This window comes from Embiotoca jacksoni, unplaced genomic scaffold, assembly GCF_022577435.1.
Source record: "Embiotoca jacksoni isolate LCO1_2020_lvr unplaced genomic scaffold, fEmbJac1.0.p SCAF_16, whole genome shotgun sequence".
Taxonomy (NCBI): domain Eukaryota; kingdom Metazoa; phylum Chordata; class Actinopteri; family Embiotocidae; genus Embiotoca; species Embiotoca jacksoni.
In genome coordinates this window covers 12,463,371-12,488,027 of record NW_027185296.1, presented here as the reverse complement: position 1 = coordinate 12,488,027, position 24,657 = coordinate 12,463,371, and the positions used below count along the sequence as shown (strand labels likewise).

Below are 24,657 nucleotides of genomic sequence, written 5' to 3'. Positions count from 1 at the left end.
TGTTTACACGCTACAGGACTGTTTACACACTAACAGGACTGTTTACACGCTACAGGACTGTTTACCTACTAACAGGACTGTTTACACGCTACAGGACTGTTTACACGCTACAGGACTGTTTACACGCTACAGGACTGTTTACCTACTGACAGGACTGTTTACACGCTACAGGACTGTTTACACGCTACAGGACTGTTTACATGCTACAGGACTGTTTATACGCTACAGGACTGTTTACACACTAACAGGACTGTTTACACGCTACAGGACTGTTTACACGCTACAGGACTGTTTACACGCTACAGGACTGTTTACCTACTGACAGGACTGTTTACACGCTACAGGACTGTTTACACGCTAACAGGACTGTTTACACGCTACAGGACTGTTTACACGCTACAGGACTGTTTACATGCTACAGGACTGTTTATACGCTACAGGACTGTTTACACACTAACAGGACTGTTTACACGCTACAGGACTGTTTACACACTAACAGGACTGTTTACACGCTACAGGACTGTTTACCTACTAACAGGACTGTTTACACGCTACAGGACTGTTTACACGCTACAGGACTGTTTACACGCTACAGGACTGTTTACCTACTGACAGGACTGTTTACATGCTACAGGACTGTTTACACGCTACAGGACTGTTTACCTACTAACAGGTCTGTTTACACGCTACAGGACTGTTTACACGCTAACAGGACTGTTTACACACTAACAGGACTGTTTACATGCTACAGGAATGTTTACATGCTACAGGACTGTTTACACGCTAACAGAACTGTTTACACGCTAACAGGACTGTTTACACGCTAACAGGTCTGTTTACACACTAACAGGACTGTTTACATGCTACAGGACTGTTTACATGCTAACAGGACTGTTTACAAACTAACAGGACTGTTTACATCCTTCCTCCTCCCTACTCCTCCTCCCTCCTCCTCCTTCTCCCTCCTCCCTACTCCTCCTCCTCCTTCTTCTTCCCTCCTCCTCATCCCTCCTCCCTCCTCCTCCTCCTCCCTCTTCCCTCCTCCTCATCCTTCCTCCTCCTCTCTCCTCCTCCTCCTTCTCCCTCCTCCCTCCTTCTCCTCCCTTTTTCCTCCTCCTCCCTCCTCCTCCTCCTCCCTCTTCTCTCCTTCTCCTCCCTCCGTTCTCCCTCCTCCCTCCTCCTTCTGATGCAGTGAATGGAGAGAATTATCAGGATGTTCTCACTTCAAGGGAACTCCGGGTTGTTACGGCCAGTAGTCTGTGCATGTGTGTGTGTGTGTGTGTGTGTGTGTGTACGCTCTTCCTCTCCAGGTACCTCCTCCTCCTCCTCTCAGCTGGTTGATTGTCCACACATGAATGGGATGGCTCGTCAGGGGAGTATCAGGCTGTGTTCAGACTGCAGGCAAATCATATCTTTCAGACTGACTATATGGTGTGTCCAGACATCACCAACTTATCTGCATGGGTTGCTATGGTAACGACGTACACGAAGCTACGCTGGCTTCCTAACTGCTGCCGGCACAGAAGTGTCAGCGGACAGTTTATTTGGCTTCTGTTGTTGTCGTTGTCCTCCACAGCGCGAAAGTCAACACTTTGTGATCTATCAGCGTAGATTCTGACTCTCCAGGAACCCGATCAGAGCCGGCGGAGCGGCCGGACCGAGACACGTTGGCAGAAATCCGATTGGAATCGCAATTCAAACCACCTTTAAAGATAGTTTGAATCCAGATCGCAAAAATCTCATTTCATGGGTTTTTTAGCTGGTCAGACTTTCAAAAATCAAACTGGATACAACCTGGATTTGACAACTTATCAGTCTGGACAGCCTCGACGCCGGAGGAACATCCAACACCCAGTCGGTCATCTGACACCGTATCTGTGTTGTGGCGGCCCGGTTCCATCCCTGACGGTGGTTGTGGACCGCAGCCGGTTCCGTTCTCCCTCCAGGAGGTAGAGTGTTCTTTAGGGTTTCAGTCTGGTTCATCAGACCAGTTGACCAGTTGTCCTTCTTGTTTTGTCACTCAGTTCCTTTGTGTCTTTAAGTTAACCTTCTAACTGACTTTTACTTTTACGTTTGTTTTTTTGGCTTCTTTTTCTTTCCCTGGGTTTATTTTGTTGCTCTCCATCAAGGCTGTTTCCCACCGGTTCGGTCTCCAACACGGCTGAATCTCCGTCATTAAAGTGGACGCTTCATGTCCCACCGGTTACGGTGCATCTGAAGGTCAGCAGCAGGTCAGAGACCGCGGCAACCTGAACGGAGCAGATCGGCCGTCAGAGAAAACTAAATAAAACTTCAGAAAAATGTCAAAATAAAACACCCATGTTATAAAATAAAACTCCCGGTTGTAAAATAAACTTCACGACGTCACCGTTTCCCCCCATGGTCTTTCAGTTTGGACAAGAAATGTATTCTCCTCCTGCTACAGACAGTCTGTGAAGTAGTTCCACAATAAACAGGAGGATTCATGTTTTTAAAGACTAAAACTCAGCAGGTTGTATTAACTTTGTCTGCAGGCTGCACAAAGTAGGAAATGACGAACTGTTTAACAATGTTTACCCGCGACAGAAGAACAGAAATCAAGAAAACATGACCGACTCAGAAATCAGGATCAAACCGGCAGACTGAGGACATCAGAAGGGCGCCGAGGTGACGGAGTAGAAACCCTGCTGGTCGGTCACATGATGTCACCTCTGATTGGACTGTTGGATTGTAGAGTACTGACCCAACACATGCTGCAGGTTGAACATGTGTGTGTGTGTGTGTGTGTGTGTGCGTGCGTGCGTGCGTGCGTGCGTGCGTGTGTGTGTCTGTGAGTGTGGGTGTGTGTGTGTGTGGTTGTAACTTCCCTCAGATGGAGTGACAGAACTCAGAAGAAAAAGACTGAAGTCCTGCTTCATTCAGAGCAGACGACTGATGTCGTCGCAGCCCATGCAGTGTGTGTGTGTGTGTGTGTGTGTGTGTGTGTGTGTGTGTGTGTGTGTTTTTGGTCAGGCTGCATAAAGACATCTGCCTGGCGCAGCTCTGAATAATGAGCAGGAGCTGTCAGACATGGCGAGCTGATCCAGACAGCTTAATCCAGCAGACATGACAAGCCGATGCTCCTCATCCTGCCTTCCTCTCAGCGTTAATGCTCTCCTCCCGTGGAGCTCCAGACTGACAGCAGTGTCTTCGGTCAGACAACAGACGGGTCCGCAAAAACATTTTCACAGCTTATTAAATTTACGTGTTTCGTTTGAGCCTCTCAGAGTGAAGCAGGAGGGAAGCAAACACTCGGACTCACTGGGCAGATTTATGTCCATACTAATTCTACATGTTGCTTATATTTTGGGTGGGGCGGGGGTTGGGGGGTTTATAGCATTTATGTATGTTCCTAAAACACGTATGTGTATGTGGGAGGGGCCGGTGATAAGTTTAGAGCACTCTGGGTAATCTGCTGAATGTCCTCCTAGAGATAGAGGTAGCATCTGTCCAACCTGACCCAAATCCTCCTCTCTCCTCCAGCCCTCCATAATCCTCCTTCTCCCAAAGATCCACGACTGTCCACACACACACACACACACACACACACACACACACACACACACACACACACACTATCCTCAGAAACACACACACACACACACACACACACACACACACACACACACTATCCTCAGAAACACACACAACCACACACACACACACACACACACACACACAACCACACACACACACACACACACACACACACACAGACAGACACACACACAACCACACACTCACACACAGCCCGACACGCACACACACACACACACACATACACACACACACATACACACACACACACACACACACACACACACACACACACACACACACACACACACACACACAGACACACCCCCTTCTGCCCGTTGATGTGAAGAGTGATGGTTGACATTGTGAACGTGAGCTCTGCTCCGTCCAGCTAGTCTTCAGTGGCTGATAAAGGTCACCACAAGGCTTTGCTGTGGTTTGAAAGCATGAACATAGGTTTCTATAATACCCTCAGGCTTACTGTACCGCTACTATAGAAATATAGGATTACCATAATCCTCTTCCAGATACTGTCAGAGTCTTGAAGCTCTCTCAACCATAAACTCTGCTTTGCTCCGTCACAGACACACTCTGCAGTGTTGGAGTGGAAAATCTATCTTGCAAACATGAAGTGTCCGTTTTAAAGAACTGAAAGTTGACGGTTGTTTTCAGCAAAGATTTCGCAAAATCTTCACCGTTTAAAAGTGATGAGTACGGAGCGCCGAGGATTAACCTGTGACGAGCGTGGTGTGAATGATGTATGTTCTTCATCCCACATCAATTCTATTCAATTCAATTTTATTCAATTTTATTTATATAGCACCAAATTACAACACAGGTTATTTCTTTTCATCACTGTAGCAGGCTGACAGAGTCCCAGCTCTGTTGAACCCTCTATTCCTTCAGCTCTCAGCAGTAAAGACTTCATTAACTTCTTTACTAATAAAATTCTTACTATCAGGGAGAGAATCGGGCCGACCCTTCCTGACACCATCACTGATGTGTTGCTAAGCAACAGCAGCCCTGAAAGCAACTGTAGGACCAGATGTAAACTTGGAACATTTCTCTCCTGTTGAGCTCTGTGAGTTAACTAGAATTATTTCTTCATCTGGATCCTCTAGCTGTCTGTTAGATCTCATCCCAACTAAACTTTTTAAGGAAGTCTTCCCTTAAATTAATACTTCCATATTAGATCAGATCAACTTATCTATTGTAACCAGCTATGTACCGCAGGCTTTTAAAGTGGCTGTAATTAAACCTTTACTTAAAAAGCCGACTCTTGATCAGCTGTTTTAGGAAACTACAGACCAATTTACAACCTGACGTTTATTTGTAAAATCCTTGAAAAAAGTTGTTTCATATCAACTTTGTGATCATTTACAAAGGAATGATCTGTTTGAAGATTTTCAGTCTTCAGAGTTCATCATAGCACAGAAACAGCTCTGGTGAAAGTTACTAACGACCTTTTATTAGCCTCAGATAATGGACTCGTCTCTGTACTTGTTCTTCTGGACATCAGTGCTGCTTTTGATACGATTGATCATACGATCTTATTACAGAGATTAGAAGACGTTACGAGGATTAAAGGAACTGCATTAGACTGGTTCAAATCCTACTTATCAGATAGATTCCAGTTTGTCCATGTCAACAATGAGTCATCCAGACAAACAAGAGTTAGTTATGGAGTTCCACAAGGCTCAGTGTTAGGCCCAATACTTTTTACTTTGTACATTCTACTTCTGGAAACTCTGGGAACCACAAGTAGACCAGCATACTGAGAGAGAAGTGCTCTGCTAGGATTAGATGGTTCTATAAGATCTCTAAGATATGATGGAGCCTGGTCATGTAGAGCTGTGTAAGTCATCAAGAGAATTTTAAATTATATTCTTGATTTCAAACGAAGCCAGTGAAGAGAAGATAAAACTGGAGAAATATGATCTCTCTTGCTAAATCCCATCAGTACTCTTGCTGCAGCATTTTGGATCAGCTGCATATTTTTAATGAGTAATTTGGACATTCTAACAACAAGGAATTACAATAATCTAGTCTAGAAGTAACAAACGCATGAATGAATTTTTCTGCGTCACGCTGAGGAAGGATTTTCCTGATTTTATTAATATTACGTAGATGAAAGAAGGCAGTTCTGGAGATTTGCTTTATATGGTGGCTAAAGGACAAATCCTCATCAAAGATGACTCCAAGGTACCTCACAGTTTTGCTGGAGGCCAAGACAACATCATCTAGAGTAACTAAGTGATTACAGAAAGAGTTTCTGAGGTGTTTAGGACCAAGTACAATAACTTCTGTTTTGTCTGAATTTAGAAGCAGGATGTTTTTGGTCATCCAGGCCTTTATGTCTTTTAGACAGGCTTCAAGTTTTACTAACTGATTAGTTTCATCTGGTTTTATAGAAAGATATAGCTGAGTGTCATCTGCATAACAATGGAAGTTGATGCAGTGCTTCCTGATGACATCTCCTAATGGAAGCATGTACAAAGTAAAAAGTATTGGGCCAAACACTGAGCCTTGTGGAACTCCATAACTAACTCTTGTTTGTCTGGAAGACTCATTGTTGACATGGACAAACTGGAATCTATCTGATAAGTAGGATTTGAACCAGTCTAATGCAGTTCCTTTAATCCTCATAACGTCTTCTAATCTCTGTAATAAGATCGTATGATCGATCATATCAAAAGCAGCACTGAGGTCCAGAAGAACAATTACAGAGACGAGTCCATTATCTGAGGCTAATAAAAGGTCGTTAGTAACTTTCACCAGAGCTGTTTCTGTGCTATGATGAACTCTAAAGACTGAACATTTTCAAACAGATCATTCCTTTGTAAATGATCACAAAGTTGATTTGAAACAACTTTTTCAAGGATTTTAGAAATAAACATCAGGTTGTAAATTGGTCTGCAGTTTCCTAAAAGAGTCGTCTTTTTAAGTAGAGGTTTAATTACAGCCACTTTAAAAGCTTGCGGTACATAGCTGGTTACAATAGATAAGTTGATCTGATCTAATATGGAAGTATTAATTTAAGGGAAGACTTCCTTAAAAAGTTTAGTTGGGATGAGATCTAACAGACAGCTAGAGGATCCAGATGAAGAAATAATTCTAGTTAACTCAGAGAGCTCAACAGGAGAGAAATGTTCCAAGTTTACATCTGCTCCTCCAGTTGCTTTCAGGGCTGCTGTTGCTTAGCAACACATCAGTGATGGTGTCAGGTAGGGTCGGCCCGATTCTCTCCCTGATAGTAAGAATTTTATTAGTAAAGAAGTTAATGAAGTCATTACTGCTGAGAGCTGAAGGAATAGAGGGCTCAACAGAACTGGGACTCTTTGTCAGCCTGCTACAGTGATGAAAAGAAACCTGGGGTTGTTCTTGTTGTCCTCTATTAATGATGAATAATATAAAGTTCTGGCCTTACCAAGAGCTTTCTTATATAATATTAGACTATCCTTCCAGGCAGATGAAATTCTTCTAAATTAGTGGAACTCCATTTCCTTTCCATCTTTCTAGTCGCCTGCCTAGCAGAGCGTAGTTCTGAGTTGTACCACGGAGACAACTTCCTCTGGTTCATGACTCTCTTCTTCAGAGGGGCGACATCATCTAGAGTTGTAGCAGAGATACTGCAGTGTTTTCTACCAGATGATCCACTTGTGTGGGACTAAGATCAACGTAGATGTCTTCCACTGCTTTAACACACGGCATCGAAGAGGATAAACATGTAACTGCTTCCTTAAACTTGGCCATGGCATCATCTGACAGACATCTACTGTGGTGGGATTTATTCCCACATGCTGTTTAGTCCATTATTGTAACTTCAGATGTTAATAAGAAGTGGTCCGACAAAACAGGGTTTTGAGGAAATACTATTACATTTTCAGTTTCCATCCCATACGACAGCCTTTGTGTTTGATGGGTAGATCAGTAATATCAATTCCTGCTTGTTAAGTAGCAGTGAACAACACACTGAACCTGATGTGTGTTCAACAGTAACACGCTTACCCTTAGATGAATGGAAATTCACTCTTTTTTCTTCTCAGCTGAAAAGCACAGTGAATCTTCATCACAGAGAGATGTAATCCATATCCTATGAAACTGTACAACTTCGGGTTTCCAGAAATGTCAGTTCCTCATCTGTGTGACGAAGTGTTGCGGAAATAATCAAAGTTGAATTTAGGTCTTCGTTACACTCTGCTTTCTGATGACACCGCTCGTTTCTCTGTACAACAAAGTGTTTTCCAAGACACAGATGACTAACACTAACACCAACACTTAGTATGAAAAAAAGAATAATTACAACATATTTGTGGTCGTACACTACAGCTGAGTTATCAGCACATATCACAGGGCCGTACAGTGCATCCGGAAAGTATTCACAGCGCTTCACTTTTTCCACATTTTGTTATATTACAGCCTTATTCCAAAATGGATTAAATTCATTTTTTCCCTCAAAATTCTACACACAATACCCCATAACGACAACGTGAAATAATGTTTTTTGAAATTTTTGCAAATCTATTAAAAATCACAAACAAAAAAACCACATGTACATAAGTATTCACAGCCTTTGCCATGACACTCAAAATTGAGCTCAGGTGCTTCCTGTTTCCACTGATCATCCTGGAGATGTTTCTACAACTTGATTGGAGTCCACCTGGTAAATTCAGTTGATTGGACATGATTTGGAAAGACACACACCGTCTATATAAGGTCCCACAGTTGACAGTGCATGACAGAGCACAAACCAAGCCATGAAGTCCAAAGAATTGTCTGTAGACCTCAGACAGGATTGTATGGAGGCTCAGATCTGGGGAAGGGTACAGAAAAATGTCTGCAGCATTGAAGGTCCCAATGAGCACAGTGGCTTCCATCATCCGTAAATGGAAGAAGTTTGGAACCACCAGGACTCTTCCCAGAGTCGGCCGCCCGGCCAAACTGAGCGATCGGGGGAGAAGGGCCTTAGTCAGGGAGGTGACCAAGAACCCGATGGTCACTGACAGAGTGCCAACGTTGCTCTGTGAAGAGAGGGGAACCTTCCAGAAGGACAACCATCTCTGAAGCACTCCACCAAGCAGGCCTGTATGGTAGAGTGGCCAGACGGAAGACACTCCTCAGTAAAAGGAACATGACAGCCCACCTGGAGTTTACCAAAAGGCACCTGAAGACCATGAGAAACTAAATTTTCTGGTCTGATGAAACAAAGATTGAACTCTTTGGCCTGAATGCCAAGCGTCATGTTTGGAGGAAACCAGGCACCGCTCATCACCTGGCCAATACCATCTCTACGGTGAAGCATGGCGGTGGCAGCATCATGCTGTGGGGATGTTTTTCATCAGCAGGAACTGGGAGACTAGTCAGGATGGAGGGAAAGATGAATGCAGCAATGTACAGAGACATCCTTGATGAAAACCTTCTCCAGAGCGCTCTGGACCTCAGACTGGGGCGAAGGTTCATCTTCCAACAGGACAATGACCCAAAGCACACAGCCAAGATAACAAAGCAATGGCTTCGGGACAATTCTGTGAATGTCTTTGAGAGGCCCAGGCAGAGCCCAGACTTGAACCCGATTGAACATCTCTGGAGAGATCTGAAGATGGCTGAGCACCGACGCTCTCCATCCAACCTGATGGAGCTTCAGAGGTCCTGCAAAGAAGAATGGGAGAAACTGCCCAAAAATAGGTGTGCCAAGCTTATAGCATCATACTCAAAAAGACTTGAGGCTGTAATTTCTGCCAAAGGTGCTTCAACAAAGTATTGAGCAAAGGCTGTATGTACGCGTTATATTTTCGTTCTTTATTTTTTAATAGATTAGCAAAAATTTTAAGCAAACTATTTTCACATTGTCATTATGGGATATTGTGTGTAGAATATTGAGGAAAAAAATGAATTTAATCCATTTTGGAATAAGGCTGTAACATAACAAAATGTGTAAAAAGTGAAGCGCTGTGAATACTTTTCGGATGCACTGTATGTCCTGAGTGCGAGTCCCTGTTTGGGCCCCCCGGAGTCATTCAGGACATTTATTTTACCATCAAGCAGAGCACATGTTTTTTTTCAAATTTTGGAGTCATACATGGTTCACATATTTCCAGATTCTACACAATCTCTTCTACACAACTATAAAACTATAAAAATATCTCTTAGTATTATCAAATTAAATGATGAAAGATGTGGATTGCCCAGACTGTCCTGAAAAAGACAAGATTGGGGCAGCACGGTGGTGCAGTGGTTAGCATTGTCGCCTCACAGCAAAAAGGTTCCGGGTTCGAATCCGGTCCTGGGCATTTCTGTGCGGAGTTTGCATGTTCTCCCTGTGCTTGCGTGGGTTCTCTCCGCTTCCTCCCATCATCCAAAAACATGCACCTCAGGTCAGGTTACCTGGCGCCATGCTAGTGGCAGTCTGTTGCAGCAGCTCCCCCCTGAGAGCCCCCCTGTTGTAGCAAAGAAATTTCCCCTCGGGGATTAATAGAGTACAATGAAATAAAAAAGATACAGCATGAATGCCAACATCACTGCAACAACAGGTTCCTGTAGATACATGCTGCACAACATCAGGAGAATACGTCCCCTTCTCACTCAGAAGGAGGTCCAGGCTCTGGTCCTCTCACATCTAGACTACTGTAACTCCCTCCTGGCAGGTCTACCTGTTAGTACCATCTGACCTCTGCAGCTCATCCAGAATGCAGCAGCTCGACTGGTCTTTAACGTCCTAGATTCACTCACACTGCTCCACTCCTCCTCCTCCTCTGTCCTGGCTCCTAAATGGTAGAATGAGCTCCCCAACGACATCAGGACAGCAGAAACTCTGAACATCTTCCACCGCAAACTAAAAACACACCTCTTCAAACTTTATCTTGAAAAGTAGAACTTTAATAGCACTTAAAATGACACTTACTGATAGAACTTTGTAGTTTGGCTTTCTGGAAGAAATTGTATTTTCTTGATTCCTGTTGTTCTGGTTTGAACCCTCATGGTTGAAATGAACTTATTGTAAGTCACTTTGGATAAAAGAGTCAGACAAATGAAATGTAATGTAATGGTTCGCCCCAACAATGACCAAGATGTGAGGTTCAAAGTGAAGGTAGTGAAGTCACCCTGAAAACAGCCGAGGGTTCAAAAGGTGAATGTAGGAATGTGATGCAGAGTCTTGGTTGAAATACGTCTTCTCTTTGCTTCCCTTCTGTCTCCTCCATTTTCTTTCTGGTCAAACAAGGTAAAGAAGGAAAACTGTTGTCATTTCAGTTTCATCATGGAGCTAAAAAACAATCCCTTGTTATTTCCATGTCAATACTCACCTTCCGGTCTCCTCCATCTTCCTTTCAGGGCCTGAAGGCAGCAGACAACGACCCCACCGCCCCCCCCTACGACTCCCTGCTGGTGTTTGACTACGAGGGCAGCGGCTCCACCGCCGGCTCCCTCAGCTCCCTGCACTCGTCCTCCAGCTGTGGAGACCAGGACTACGACTACCTCGGCGACTGGGGGCCTCGCTTCCGCAAGCTGGCCGACCTGTACGGCGGGGGGGACGATTAGCACCCGCGACCCCCCGCTAACGACAGCGACCACCCTCCCCGCCCTGGCTCAAAGGCACAGTCGGTGGGTGGGGTATAAAGATAACACGGATGAACTTGTGTATTACCACGGGACAGCTTGTAAAGAAACTCGCTGCCTCTTGAGGACCGTTGACGACACTTGGGACCATGCTGACTCCTGGCAGAGCCTGGCCCTGGCTAGTATTCAGGCTAACGGACACGATGTGAGCGTTGGCCTGTGCGCTAACAAATACGAGCAGCCAGAACAATGCGCTCAGTCGTCTCCTGTGACAGCCGGGAGCTCCGACAGCTACGACACGGACGCTCATTTACACTTGAATCTTACAGTACAGCAGCACTGGGGTCAAATGTGCCTTTTTGTACATTCTTTTGATTGTGTTCAGTCTCGATTCTGTATGTTGCTTTAAAGCTCCCGGTGATTGGCAGCAGCAGCCGGAGGAGCACTTTGCCATGGTAATGAGTGCATGTGTGTGTTTGGACTTCACCTCATTACTTGTATGTGTGGGAGAGTTTGTGTGAATCATTCCCACAGAGACACACTGGATGGATACTCTAAAAGGACAACGCATACTCTGAGATGCCTTGGATGATCCTACCAGCAGAAACGTGGCTCTACTGTGCAGCTCTGGGTGTTAGATAGGTCAGCAGTGTTGAAAATATACATTTAGGCTGTAAAATTTTGACTTTTCATGAACCACTGCTGTAATAGTGGTCCATGCAGGGACAGAAGCTTCATCACAACTGTTGTCATTACATGTATCATGTAAAGGATCACCTCTCTCTGTCATACTGAAGCGACAATGAACAGTGATGTCACTGTTGGTTTGTGAGCGTTATGAATCCTCCAGTTCAGAGTCTGTCGGTCACCATCTTGCTAGTTCGGAGCAGTTTGGAGCAGGAAGTGACCATATTTGGACGAGCTGGGGGAGGAGCCAGCGGTAGATCTGACTGATTGGAAACCTGACGATACTACGTCCCGCCCACCGATAGCTGTAACCTGACTGCACCACAGGCCTGTCAATCAAACAGACACGCCCCCCAAAACAGGTCTTCTTGAATCTTCTTTTCTAATGAATGAGGGATTATTTTCAGATGGACCTCCAGAAAACTAATAAGAAGGAGTGACTTTAGCTAACAACAGTGAGACAACTCTTCCAACAACCTCTAGTGGCACTCGGTGGTATTGCAAGTTTAAGGCACTTGTGCATCGGCCTCATTTTTCAGATCTGGAAGCTACGAACGCTTTTATATAAAGTCTATGCTCATACCAGAGAGATATTATCTGTGTTAAAAGGTTCTTGTTTGAGCTCCTTTCATTATGGTGTGACTCAGTCTGAATTAACAAATCGCCCGACATCAGAGGTTTTCATCTCCTCTATGCTCGAATCTTCAGGTTGAAGTTTTGAGTAAATATACAGAGAATAGCTGCGTCGTCTGACTTTCAACGTTCTGATACTCGTGGACATTTAGAGCCAAAATCAATTCAAGCTTCTGAACTTGTGAAGTTTTTACAAGTAGAAAATGTCCAAACTGAGCCTTTGCAAAAGGCAATTAAAAAAAGGGATGCAAGATGACAAAGTGCTGAAAAACATGTTGATAACACGTTATTTTCACTTATGTGTTGGTGCGGTTTAAAGAAAGAAAGAATCAAGGCTACGAAAACGATTTCATCTACAAACAGTTGAAGCTTTTTTCATTCCACAGCGACAGAGAGATGACAAATCAAACAGATTAAAATTCCCATTAAAAAGGAAATGAATAGAGTAATTAAATATTTAATGAATATGACACAGAGGGCAGGTCCAGTGTGGTTAGAGCAGGCACGTCTGTGATGGACTTTTTTATTTACAAATGAATATGTATGTTTGATGAGCAGCTTGTGAACAGAATACAGAGTGGCTGAGTTATTCAGGTCTGCTGTGAAGGAAAAGAAGTGAAATAGAAAGAAAACGTCTGTTTCTGCTCATACATCTTTGAAACAGTCAGGGCTAACACATTTAATTGTCAGGAGAGAAGGTTTTGTAACTCATTTCTGCTTATTGCAGTGGATGAGCTGCATGTGATTCAACATTTCCATGATGCTTTATTATGATATCATAACCAGAATAATATTTTCACAGGGTTTTACATAGATATTACATAGGAAACCTAATGATAATGACATTTTTCTTTTCATATTTAGTATAAACATACAAAACATTTGAAGTTACACAAAATGTGACACAACAGCTACATTTCTTACTATTCATCCTGACTTTTGTCACCAGTCCAGATGCCAACATCTTATACCTGTTTTTGTTACATGCAAATAAAATCAATACAACATATCTTTGCGGATTAGGTTGCTATGACAACACACAAACTAAATGAGCCCTGAATGACTGGAACAAAATAAATCACAGAGCAGCTGCACCGCATTCAACTCATCATTGAAACCAGACAGGAAGTCTGTTTGTTTCAGCAGTTATCTGTACAGTATACGATGCAACATGCATTGCACACTGCACACCAGCAGACGACAACATTTTGTTTAGCACTACATGTCCTCCAGAGGTCATGACATCATCATTATTATGACTGTACCATCCCTCATAGAAGACTATAAGATGACCATGTTTTTCAATCCCTTGTGTGTTGCTTGTTTAAACACACACTCTGCTGCGAGCTTTTGAGATGGTCAGGATGATTTTCTCTGACAGTTGGCGTTCAGCCGTCTTTATGATCTCCTCATCAGGCTGTTCACTGGCTGTGGGTAATTCCTGGCTGATTAATGAACGTGTCCTCGGTTGGCTTTCTTGTTTTCAGTCATCAGGATGATTTCTTCCTCTGCAGCTGCAAAACAGGAGCCATCCTAAATGACTCGAGGGGTTAATTAAACAGTAATGGCTTAGATCAACTTGCCTAGCCTCATAAAATCTATAAACAACCCATAATGCAACAGTTTCCCAACACCGGCAAGCGGCCACCAGCAGTAATGTCATCCGTCGGTTTGTGAACGGCCATTTTGAAGCCTCCAGTTCAGATTCTGTCTGTCACCATCTTTGCCAGTTCGGAGCAGTTTGGAGCAGGAAGTGACCATATTTGGACGAGCTGGGGGAGGAGCCAGCGGTAGATCTGACTGATCTGATTGGAAACCTGACGATACTACGTCCCGCCCACCGATAGCTGTAACCTGACTGCACCACAGGCCTGTCAATCAAACAGACACGCCCCCAAAAACAGGTCTTTTTGAATCTTCTTTTCTAATGAATGAGGGATTATTTTCAGATGGACCTCCAGAAAACTAATAAGAAGGAGTGACTTTAGCTAACAACACCGAGATAACTGATGGACACATTTTATTCACTTTGGATTTGATGAGAGAAGTTGAATGGGAGTCTATGGAGCCGGAGGCTTTTTGGAGCCGACCTCTAGTGGCACTCGCTGGTGTTGCGGTTTAAGACACTTCTGCATCGGGACCATTTTAGAGACCTGGAAGCTACGAACACTTTTATAAACAGTCTATAATTACAAGATCACTGTAAATGTCAAAGTTCTCATCTTTTTTTTTTTTTTTTTTCATATATTTCAAAAATAATGTTCAGATGAAATATGATCTGAGTTTGTTGGACTTTAAAATCAAGTCCACCGAGTACCTTCATGCTCCTAAAGGGAGGTCTTTTGAATCTAAAACTCCCAGCACCATTCTCAGGACCAGTGTTTCATAGTAGTGAGGCTACATGACTCTTCCTGCCTTTCACAGTGTTGTTATGAAACAGAAATGTTGGTCGGACCCAGAGCTGAACAAAAGAGCTGCATATTTTTGCCTGTTTGGTTTTCCAAAGCTGGTGAGAAGAAATGTACAGTAATGCTAGACCTTAAATAGATACCTTCTGTTTCTTTTGTTTTGCTTTTATCACAATGTAACTTATGCAGCTGATCGGTAACAAAGGGAGTCATCACTTCATGTTTTTGTAGCAAAGATACTTCTTGATACTCTGCTGTGGTGGATTAAATACAAAAAGGCAATGTTTCTTCTGTCTGCTGATGATCTGCCTTAGTGTTCTCTGGTACTCCTCAACTGGCTACTCACTGTAAACTGAAATGTGTACAGATTGTATTTTTTTCTCTTGTTGTTCTTTTGGCTGTGGTCTCTGAAAATGACATGCTAATATCTTGGATCCTTGTATATGTGTAATTTGGATTACAAATTAAAACGTTTTTGCATGTTTTTATCTTTTTATTATGGAAAAACAGTATTTTTTGGCTCTTTCGTAAACAAGTTAAGCATCAATCACACGCAGCACACGAGCACTTAGGAGGCTGGATTCTATCTTAGAAGTGAAAGAAAACTTAAAGGTGAAAGAGATCAATGAAATTTTAAAACAGCATTAATTAAGAAATAAACAAACAGTTTCTTATTTCCAATTATTTCCAGCAGACATAGAGAAACATCATGTTAATTTAGAGTGGTGTTTGGTGTCCGTTACTTTTAAAAGTCCTTTGAGCTGCTAAAAGCGCCGCTATGATCAGCTCAGTGGCGCTGGTGTTATTCCCGCTGTAACTTGCAGCTTACCCACGTAAGTTACTGCTTCCCCTTTCTGTGCATCACTACACACAACAGTAACGATCTCTGAAAGTTGCCAACCCAGGCAGTCAAGTTCTCAATTTACTTTTACTCAGACTAATGCAAACATTTAAAATTATTCACATAAAATTCAGATTTTTTTTTTGGAAAGCTGCAGGGAGCTTGTGCTTTTCCCCTGATGTAGGCTGGTTTGTGAAACGCCTTGTTATTTCAAATTCCTACAACAGAGGTGGAGAGTGCTAAGTCAGCGTGACCCGTTGAACCACAATAGCCATGTTACTGGGAATTAAGGTTTAAATATTGTGTGTTAGTGTAGGATCCCATCACTTACAGTAAAAAACAACAACTATGTTTTTAGATCCTTTAAGGACACAATTTGACAGTTGTCCATCATGTATCTCGGTCCATCATCACAAATCTGCTGCTGTAAAGCAGTGGTACTGGCATGTTTCTGGATTTCTAAACGTATAAAAAGGTTAAGGCGAGTCTCATCTGAGTGGAAAGCCCAGCCTTCATGGCTCACATCCTCTGAGGCCTGTTACAGCAGCTCCCCCCCTTGAGTGTGTTTTAAGTATTTTTCTTTCTTTCTTCTCTCTTCGGAGTTGCTTTTTTATTTTACTTTCTTTCACATGTGTTAAGTGACGGTCAGACAATGGACCGTAACTTTTCCACTTTTCTGGTGGCTCTTCTACTTTTTTCCCTCTTCGTAACGGAGAGCTACGCACAGTGGACCGGGGGCATTGTTTACTCTCGTGATCAGCTGATCGTGCTGAGTAGACCTCTACTGTTGCTGCCCGGAGCGAGGCCTGAAATCCCCATCGAACTTCGGAGAAGATGTCGGGGTTGCAGAGCTGGAGCTAAGATGAAAGTGAAGAGGAGGAAATATAAACCATCGGTACCGGAGATTTTAATGGGGAGCGTGAGGTTGTTGGCCAACAAGACGGACGAGCTCGGCGCGCTGGTAAAAACCCAGAGAGAATACCGGGAGTGTAGCATCATGTGTTTCACTGAGACATGGCTGCACTCACATTTCCCGGACCACAGTGCGTGGTCTGCTGGGGGGGGCAGCATTGGAGCCGGAGACACCAACAGACTTAACAAACTGGTTAAGAAGGCCGGCTCCATCATTGGCTGCAAACTGGACAGTCTGGAAAAGGTGGTGGAGAGGAGGACACTGAAAAAACTGTTATCCATATTGGATAATCCAGACCACCCTCCACCACCTGCTGCAGGGACAGAGGAGGATGTTCTCCAAAAGACTCCTCCAGCACCGCTGTCACAAGGACAGATACAGGAGATCATTCCTGATCCAAGAGATCATTCCTGATACAGGAGATGGTTCCAGATACAGGAGATCATTCCAGATACAGGAGATCATTCCTGATACAGGAGATCATTCCTGATACAGGAGATTGTTCCTGATCCAGGAGATCATTCCAGATACAGGAGATCATTCCTGATCCAGGAGATCGTTCCTGATCCAGGAGATCGTTCCAGATACAGGAGATCATTCCAGATACAGATCATTCCAGATACAGGAGATCGTTCCAGATACAGGAGATCATTCCTGATACAGGAGATCATTTCTGTCCACTACAATAAGACTGTACAATAACTCCTCTCTGGCAAAATCCATCACACAACAATAACACCGTTGGTTGTCTGTTTTCTTGTTTGTTTAAATCTTTGCACTATTGTTTAGTTAGTTTTAATTTAATTATTCTATTTTATTCTATTTATTGTATATACTGTGCATTTTTATATTTAATAGTTTACTGTTGTTTTATTGCTTTATCTATAATGCTGCTGTAGCAAATAAAAATTCCCCTTGGGGGATTAATAAAGTATCTATCTATCTATCTATCTATCCACCTATCCACCTACCTACCTACCTACCTATCTATCTATCTCAAACGTTGCACCTACTGTATGTTAGGAGGTGTTGATAGAAACACACTGCAAAAGAGAGAAATGAGAAGTATAAGGGAGTTAGGTTGAACAGTTTATAGTCATATTTGAAAAAACAGAGGAATATATTTGAAATAAATCAAAGTAGCTGTTTATGTATGTTTTTGTTTTTGCACGTTGAGAGAGCAAGTTAAAAACAGAGTCAAAATGTGTAAATGTACCCGCCCATTAAAGCTGATTCTGATCATTTTCTTTCTGATCTCCTCAGCTCTGCTCTCTCCTTTGCTTCCTCTGCTCCATTTTGCTTCCTTGATGCTGTTCTATTTGGTTCAGAATCAGGATCTTCTGAATGTTCAACCTGTTTCTGTTTTTTTACAATTTGAACAAGTACGACTTGTCGACAGCATGTTTCAGTATTCCTGCCAACTACTTCCATTTCCCACTCACTTCCCTCTGCCAGCTCCCAAACCCAGATCTGCCAACCGTTGTCGTAGTAACCCCCACATTTCCTCACTGCAATACTAAGCTTTTACCACTCGCACACACTCTTATTTTTGACAAATATTTTACAGAATGTATTTTAAAGTACATGCCACTTTTTCAAGTGGTATTCTGGACTGTAAAAGATGGAAGAAAGAACTCAACCTTTTTCACAGAGAACATTTTGACATTTCACAGCAGGAAAAAAACGGTTGTAAATACTAAAATGCCTGAATTGCTTTTCCATTTCGCTGCTTCAGTTGCAGGGTCCTCATATTGTTAATGCTGGCCCACTGTCACACTGATATGGCCGACGGTGGAGCAGGAATAGAACAGACGAGGGCTGTAGAATAAAGAAAGAACTTAAGTCAAAAGGTTGACACTACAAACGTCAGTGTCATCCACTCATTCATCGTTTACCAGATTGAATTTCTTAAATAATGAATGGGTAATATAGTTTGGGAATTTACCATAAATTATACACTGTTTCAGAATATAAATATTCATCTGTAACCTGATGTGGAACAAATACAAAGAAGAAACAGATGATTAAATTTAAAAACATACATCCAATGAAACAGAATATTTTAATTCAGTTCAGTTTCATCTATATAGTCCAAAATCATAACATATGTCATCTCAGGAAAATTTACATAGCATTGCCGAATTCTTACAGTATTATAAAAAGTCACCAAATAATTCCACTGAGGGAGGAAAAACTCGGTTTCAACAGGAAGAAACCTTCGCTAGAAGTAGACTCATAGCGTTGCTTCAAATAGCTGGGGTGAGAGGAGAAAAGATGAGCACTGAGCAACAACAAACACTAAAAACTAAGCTGCTGAGATCAGAAACCTGCAGCTCCAGAGCCAGAAATACCCGCAGAGAGCGCAAAAAAAGCACAAACTACCAGAGAGAGAAGACCATAAACCTGCATTTCCACTACTGGAACCTTTAGAGGTGACTCAGTACGTTTGTAATGCAGGGACCACATTCAGGGAGATTATTTTATCCCCCAAAAGCCCCCCCCCCTCCCCTCCACTCAGGGGATGGTGCAAGGTGGGGCTTGCTGCACTGACCATTTCTGATTGATTGAATATTCACAGCATCTCCTGCAAGTTAAGTGAGCTAATCATTTCTCAGTCCAGGAAACAGTTTCAGGAGATGCTTAAACAATTAATACAAGATTACAAGATCAAAGAACAGAAGTGGCTCCAACTGTCAGACCAGAAAGTGCTTTGACCACCTGGAAGCTTTTGTTGGGTCAACGGGCTGGCTGTCTGCAGCGCAGCAGCAGTGGAAGACTTTGTTCCTGCATTGTTGGAAGACATGATGGAAGAAACAGAAATAGATGACCTGTGGATTAAGGTTAATCACATAAAGCTGTGAAACACGTGATGCGCGTTAAATGCTATAGATGCTGCAGAGACTATGCGACCACCAGAAACCCGCGTCTCGTTTGTTTGTAGCAAAGAAATGCCGAAATAAAGAACATTTTGTCAGCAAGCTTAATTCTAATTTACGCAACAAAAGAATTCTCAAGAAGCCACGTCATCTATCATTATGCTACTTTAAACTGTGCTTGTGTGTTGATTTCTTTAGGTGTGTTTCAGTGTTATTTTCCCTTTTCAGTTAGAGGAAAAAGGTTGCAGTCTTTGACATGCTGACGTCAAAATTAATTAGCAATTTTCATTTGTACATTGTTGTTTTGCAGATTAATAAATAAATGTGGAACCAAACATGTATGGCTTGTGGCTGGTTTTGTAAATCTGAAAACGATGAGATGAACTCCTGCACATGGCTGGACTATTTATCAACGAGTATATATACCTGATAACAGTCAAAGAGATAGAACTGTTGATTTAAGAAATATTTAGCAATAATCAAGACAGTGTGGCGGAGATTTTCTTGCGTTGAAGGTGAACCTATTATTTATTCAGGTGTGCAGATATTGTTTTTAAGAAAAAGTGTTCTTTTATGCCTTGCATAAAAATATACGAATTAGAAATGTGGTCGATGCAAACAGGTGAGTTGGTGTAGCCCTTTAGAGCTGGTAAGATGTTATAAAACATGTAACACAAACTATCCTATATACAAATATATATGTAAAACAGCACATGATGCTTACGCTCATCTTATATTTTGATATTTACAACATCTTGAGGAAGTAGTACTCGTGCGGAAGGCTTTCAATTTCACCTTGATACATAAGTTAGGTCAGTATTTAAAAATGATCAGAGTGCAAAGGTCCTTGTGCTAAATTGCAGGTGATGTTTGATAACTGAGGATGACACTATTTGAATCTTCAATCATTTGCATAAAGTGTTAAGAGGTTACCAGTATTCAATTCAATTCAACTTTATTTATATAGCTCCAAATCACAACACAGATTATCCCGTCAGTACTCTTGCTGCAGCATTTTGGATCAGCTGCATATTTTTAATGAGTAATTTGGACATCCTAACAGCAAGGAATTACAATAATCTAGCCTAGAAGTAACAAACGCAGGAATGAGTTTTTCTGCGTCACGCTGAGGAAGGATTTTCCTGATTTTATTAATATTACGTAGATGAAAGAAGGCAGTTCTGGAGATTTGCTTTATATGGTGTCTAAAGGACAAATCCTCATCAAAGATGACTCCAAGGTTCCTCACAGTTTTGCTGGAGGCCAAGACAACGTCATCTAGAGTAACTAAGTGATTACAGAAAGAGTTTCTGAGGTGTTTAGGACCAAGTACAATAACTTCTGTTTTGTCTAAATTTAGAAGCAGGAAGTTTTTGGTCATCCAGGCCTTTATGTCTTTTAGATAGGTTTCAAGTTTTACTAACTGATTAGTTTCATCTGGTTTTATAGAAAGATATAGCTGAGTGTCATCTGCATAACAATGGAAGTTGATGCAGTGCTTCCTGATGACATCTCCTAATGGAAGCATGTACAAAGTAAAACGTATTGGGCCTAACACTGAGCCTTGTGGAACTCCATAACTAACTCTTGTTTGTCTGGAAGATTCATTGTTGACATGGACAAACTGAAATCTATCTGATAAGTAGGATTTGAACCAGTCTAATGCAGTTCCTTTAATCCTCATAATGTCTTCTAATCTCTGTAATAAGATCGTATGATCGATCGTATCAAAAGCAGCACTGAGGTCCAGAAGAACAATTACAGAGACGAGTCCATTATCTGAGGCTAATAAAAGGTCGTTAGTAACTTTCACCAGAGCTGTTTCTGTGCTATGATGAACTCTAAAGCCTGACTGAAAATCTTCAAACAGATCATTCCTTTGTAAATGATCACAAAGTTGATTTGAAACAACTTTTTCAAGGATTTTAGAAATAAAAGTCAGGTTGTAAATTGGTCTGCAGTTTCCTAAAAGAGTCGTCTTTTTAAGTAGAGGTTTAATTACAGCCACTTTAAAAGCCTGCGGTACATAGCTGGTTACAATAGATAGGTTGATCTGATCTAATATGGAAGTATTAATTAAAGGGAAGACTTCCTTAAAAAGTTTAGTTGGGATGAGATCTAACAGACAGCTAGAGGATGCAGATGAAGAAATAATTCTAGTTAACTCAGAGAGCTCAACAGGAGAGAAATGTTCCAAGTTTACATCTGGTCCTACAGTTCGTGACATGAACTGGGTGCCCTGGTCAGTCAGAGTCTCTTTCGGGATGCCGACTCGGGAGATGACCTGAAACAGAGCCTGCGCAACACTCTTTGCCGAAATGCTGCACAATGGCACTGCCTCCGGATATCGTGTTGCGTAATCCACCAGAACTAACACAAAGCGATATCCGCGTGTGCTCCGGTGAAATGGCCCGATGAGGTCCATGCCAATACATTCAAATGGGACCTCCATCAAGGGTAGAGGATGTAAAGGCGCCCTCGGAATGGCCTGCTCGTTTACCAGCTGACACTCCGGGCAAGATGCACACCAACGGCGCACATCCCCCCGGATGCCCGGCCAGTAAAACTTGGCCATTATCCGGTCCAGAGTTTTATCATATCCCATGTGGCCAGCCATTGGGTTATAGTGAGCCGCCTGGAAAATCATTTCCCAATGGCTTTTTGGCACCAACAACTGGGTGTTTTCTTGACCTGTTTGAGTGTAACGACTCACTCTATATAGTCTGTCCCTAATCAATGCGAAGTGCGGATATGACAGCGCTGCGTCAGGGCGCACCAGCTGACCATCAATTCTTATCACTTGGTCAAAGGCGAAGCATAGAGTATCGCCCCGAGACTGCTCAAGTGGAAAATCCTCCATGGAGCGTAATTCGGGAACCGGCAGAGTCTCCACAGGAGTCTCCGCTGGTTCCCCCTCCCTCTGCAGCGTCGGACAACCTCGCGTCACCGCTGAGCACAGCACACATCCCGCATGTCCCTGCCGGTCATGAACGCACCCCCGTACACTGCCTCATTAATTTATGAAACCCGGGCCAATCTTTCCCCAAGATTAGGGGGTGCGTAAGGCGGGAGCTCACCGCAGCCTTCACTTTATGTTTTTTCCCCCCGTATCTAATTTCTGCAGCCACCACCGGATAATCGTGAACATCCCCATGCATACACTTAATTCTTACCCACGATGCCTCCACCAATGCCCCAGGCCGAACCAGGCTCTGGTGGATCAGCATACAGCCCGAATCCACCATCGCCTGATGTGTACCCCCTGGATCCTTACCGGAACGCGATACGTCGCTCCTGGACCGGGGGAGGGTGTTGGAGGGCCGGCAACCCGAACCATCTGTCCCACTTCCATTAACGGACATTCCCTCCGGTAGTGTCTGGGCTGCCCACACCTCCAACACTCCTGCCCTGGCGGTTGAGGAACCCCCTGCAGGTTGGGAAGTGTGCCGGGGCCGGCCAGAACCGTGGGATCGGTGAACCTGGGGGTTGTTAGTGCCTGAGCCACCCCCGGTTGCTGGATCCTCCTCCGCGGCACAGGAATCGGTCGGGCTGCAGCTGGCGGCCGACCGCCATCCCCCTGCCCGCTGGGATAAACCGCGAGGTGGTCCTCGGCAAGGGTGATGGCGGCCTCTAGCGTCGCCGGACGGTGGCAGCGGACCCATGCCGCTGTCCTGGCCGGCAGTCCCTCCGTGAACTGCTCCCCCACGATCTTGTCCACCATCGCCGGCGCTCCTCCGGCGCTCTCCGGCTGCAGCCATCTAGTCGCCGAGTCCCTCATTCGCTGAGCGAAGGCGAATGGCCGGTCCCCGGGCCCCAGCCTAGCCTCCAGAAGTTCCTCCTGTGGTCCTCCGGGGACAGGCCCAGCCGGTCCATAATGACTCTTTTCACGTCCGTGTACTGTCGTCTGGACCCGGGAGGCAGCCACAGAGCCACTGTCTGCGCCTCCCATCAGGAGAGGCAGGAGTTGCACCGCCCACTCCGCCGCCGGCCAGGCACACGCCTCCGCCATCAACTCGACCATGTCCATAAAGGCCTGTACGTCATCCGCCGGCATCATCTTGTGCATGGCCACCCCAGTGAAGGACGCCGGTCCTGGCGCTGGTGGGGCCGCCGCTAGCCGGGCCGCTAGCTGTTCCCAGGCGCGGGTCTGTCGCTTGGCTTGGACCTGCAACGTGCCCAGGAGCTGGTGGTTCGCCTCCGCCTGATCACCACAATCCCACCCAGCATCTGCCCTAGCGCGACAATCGGCTGTGTCAGCATTCCATTCTGCTGTTCACCTGTGTCCATGCCACCACATTGGGTGCCACTGTAGCAAGGTTGGTGCTACCGGGGTCTCTCCTGGACACAGATGACACGCTCAGCCATACGTTCAGGTGTAAAATGCTTTTATTTGCCCGGCCCATGCCCCAATGTCCTCGTGCAACCGCTTCTCTCCCTGCCTCCTTCTCCCTGCTCCCTTTATAGGGGAGAGCTCATCAGTTCACATCCAGCTCAGCTGTGTTCATCAGTTCATATTCGGCTCAGCTGTGCTCATTACACCTTCCCGGTACCGTTCCCTGAACCACTCCTCCCACTCTCTACCCCCTGCAGCTGAGCTAACCACACCCCACCACCACAGTGTTCCCTTTATTTTTTGGAGCAGTGTATATGCATACAACTGTAGTACACACCAAAACTGTTACAAAATAAGTTGTAGATGTCATTGGATAAGTGTTTCAGTTCAAGTAGTTGCCTGGTGATCAGAGTTGGTTGGATCTCAACCCCTCCATGCTATCTATAATAGTCTCTGTAGATGTATTTTAAGGTGTTCCTTTTAAACTCACCATTGTTCCCTGTACGCAGCACTGAGCTGGTTACCTCTCAACACTACTTTACCATTAGCAAGGCACTTTCAAAGGTATCCGTCCTCTTTAAAACGGTATTTAATACTATATTCCTCTGCACATTTCCTCAAGCACACTAAACAAACTTTTCTTTTTGTTCATAAAAATGAATAAAGTAATTGGCAGAAGTGTCCAAAGTCAACAGTATGTACTCTTCAGTGGCCATTAACATAGGCTGCTGGAACAAAGCTTGCTGCTCTGGTCTGCTTTAAGGTTGAAAATGATCGCTCGCATGGCACCTGGGTTATTGAAAGTGTCACTAAGAACTTGTGTACAAGTCCAAGTGGGGGATATGCATCTGGGAGAA

The 24,657-nt window shown here is 43.9% G+C and overlaps 1 protein-coding gene across 1 annotated transcript in view; it reads left to right on the top strand.

Annotated features, from left to right (window-relative positions):
- LOC138199057 (cadherin-2-like) overlaps positions 1–15,321 on the top strand; it is a 108,873-nt gene extending 93,552 nt beyond the window's left edge. Inside the window, exon 16 of the mRNA XM_069150966.1 lies at positions 10,885–15,321. Within this exon, the coding sequence (XP_069007067.1) occupies positions 10,885–11,091 (207 nt within the window). The 3' untranslated portion in view covers positions 11,092–15,321. The remainder of the gene's footprint in view (positions 1–10,884) is intronic.
- The last annotated feature ends 9,336 nt before the right edge of the window (positions 15,322–24,657 follow it).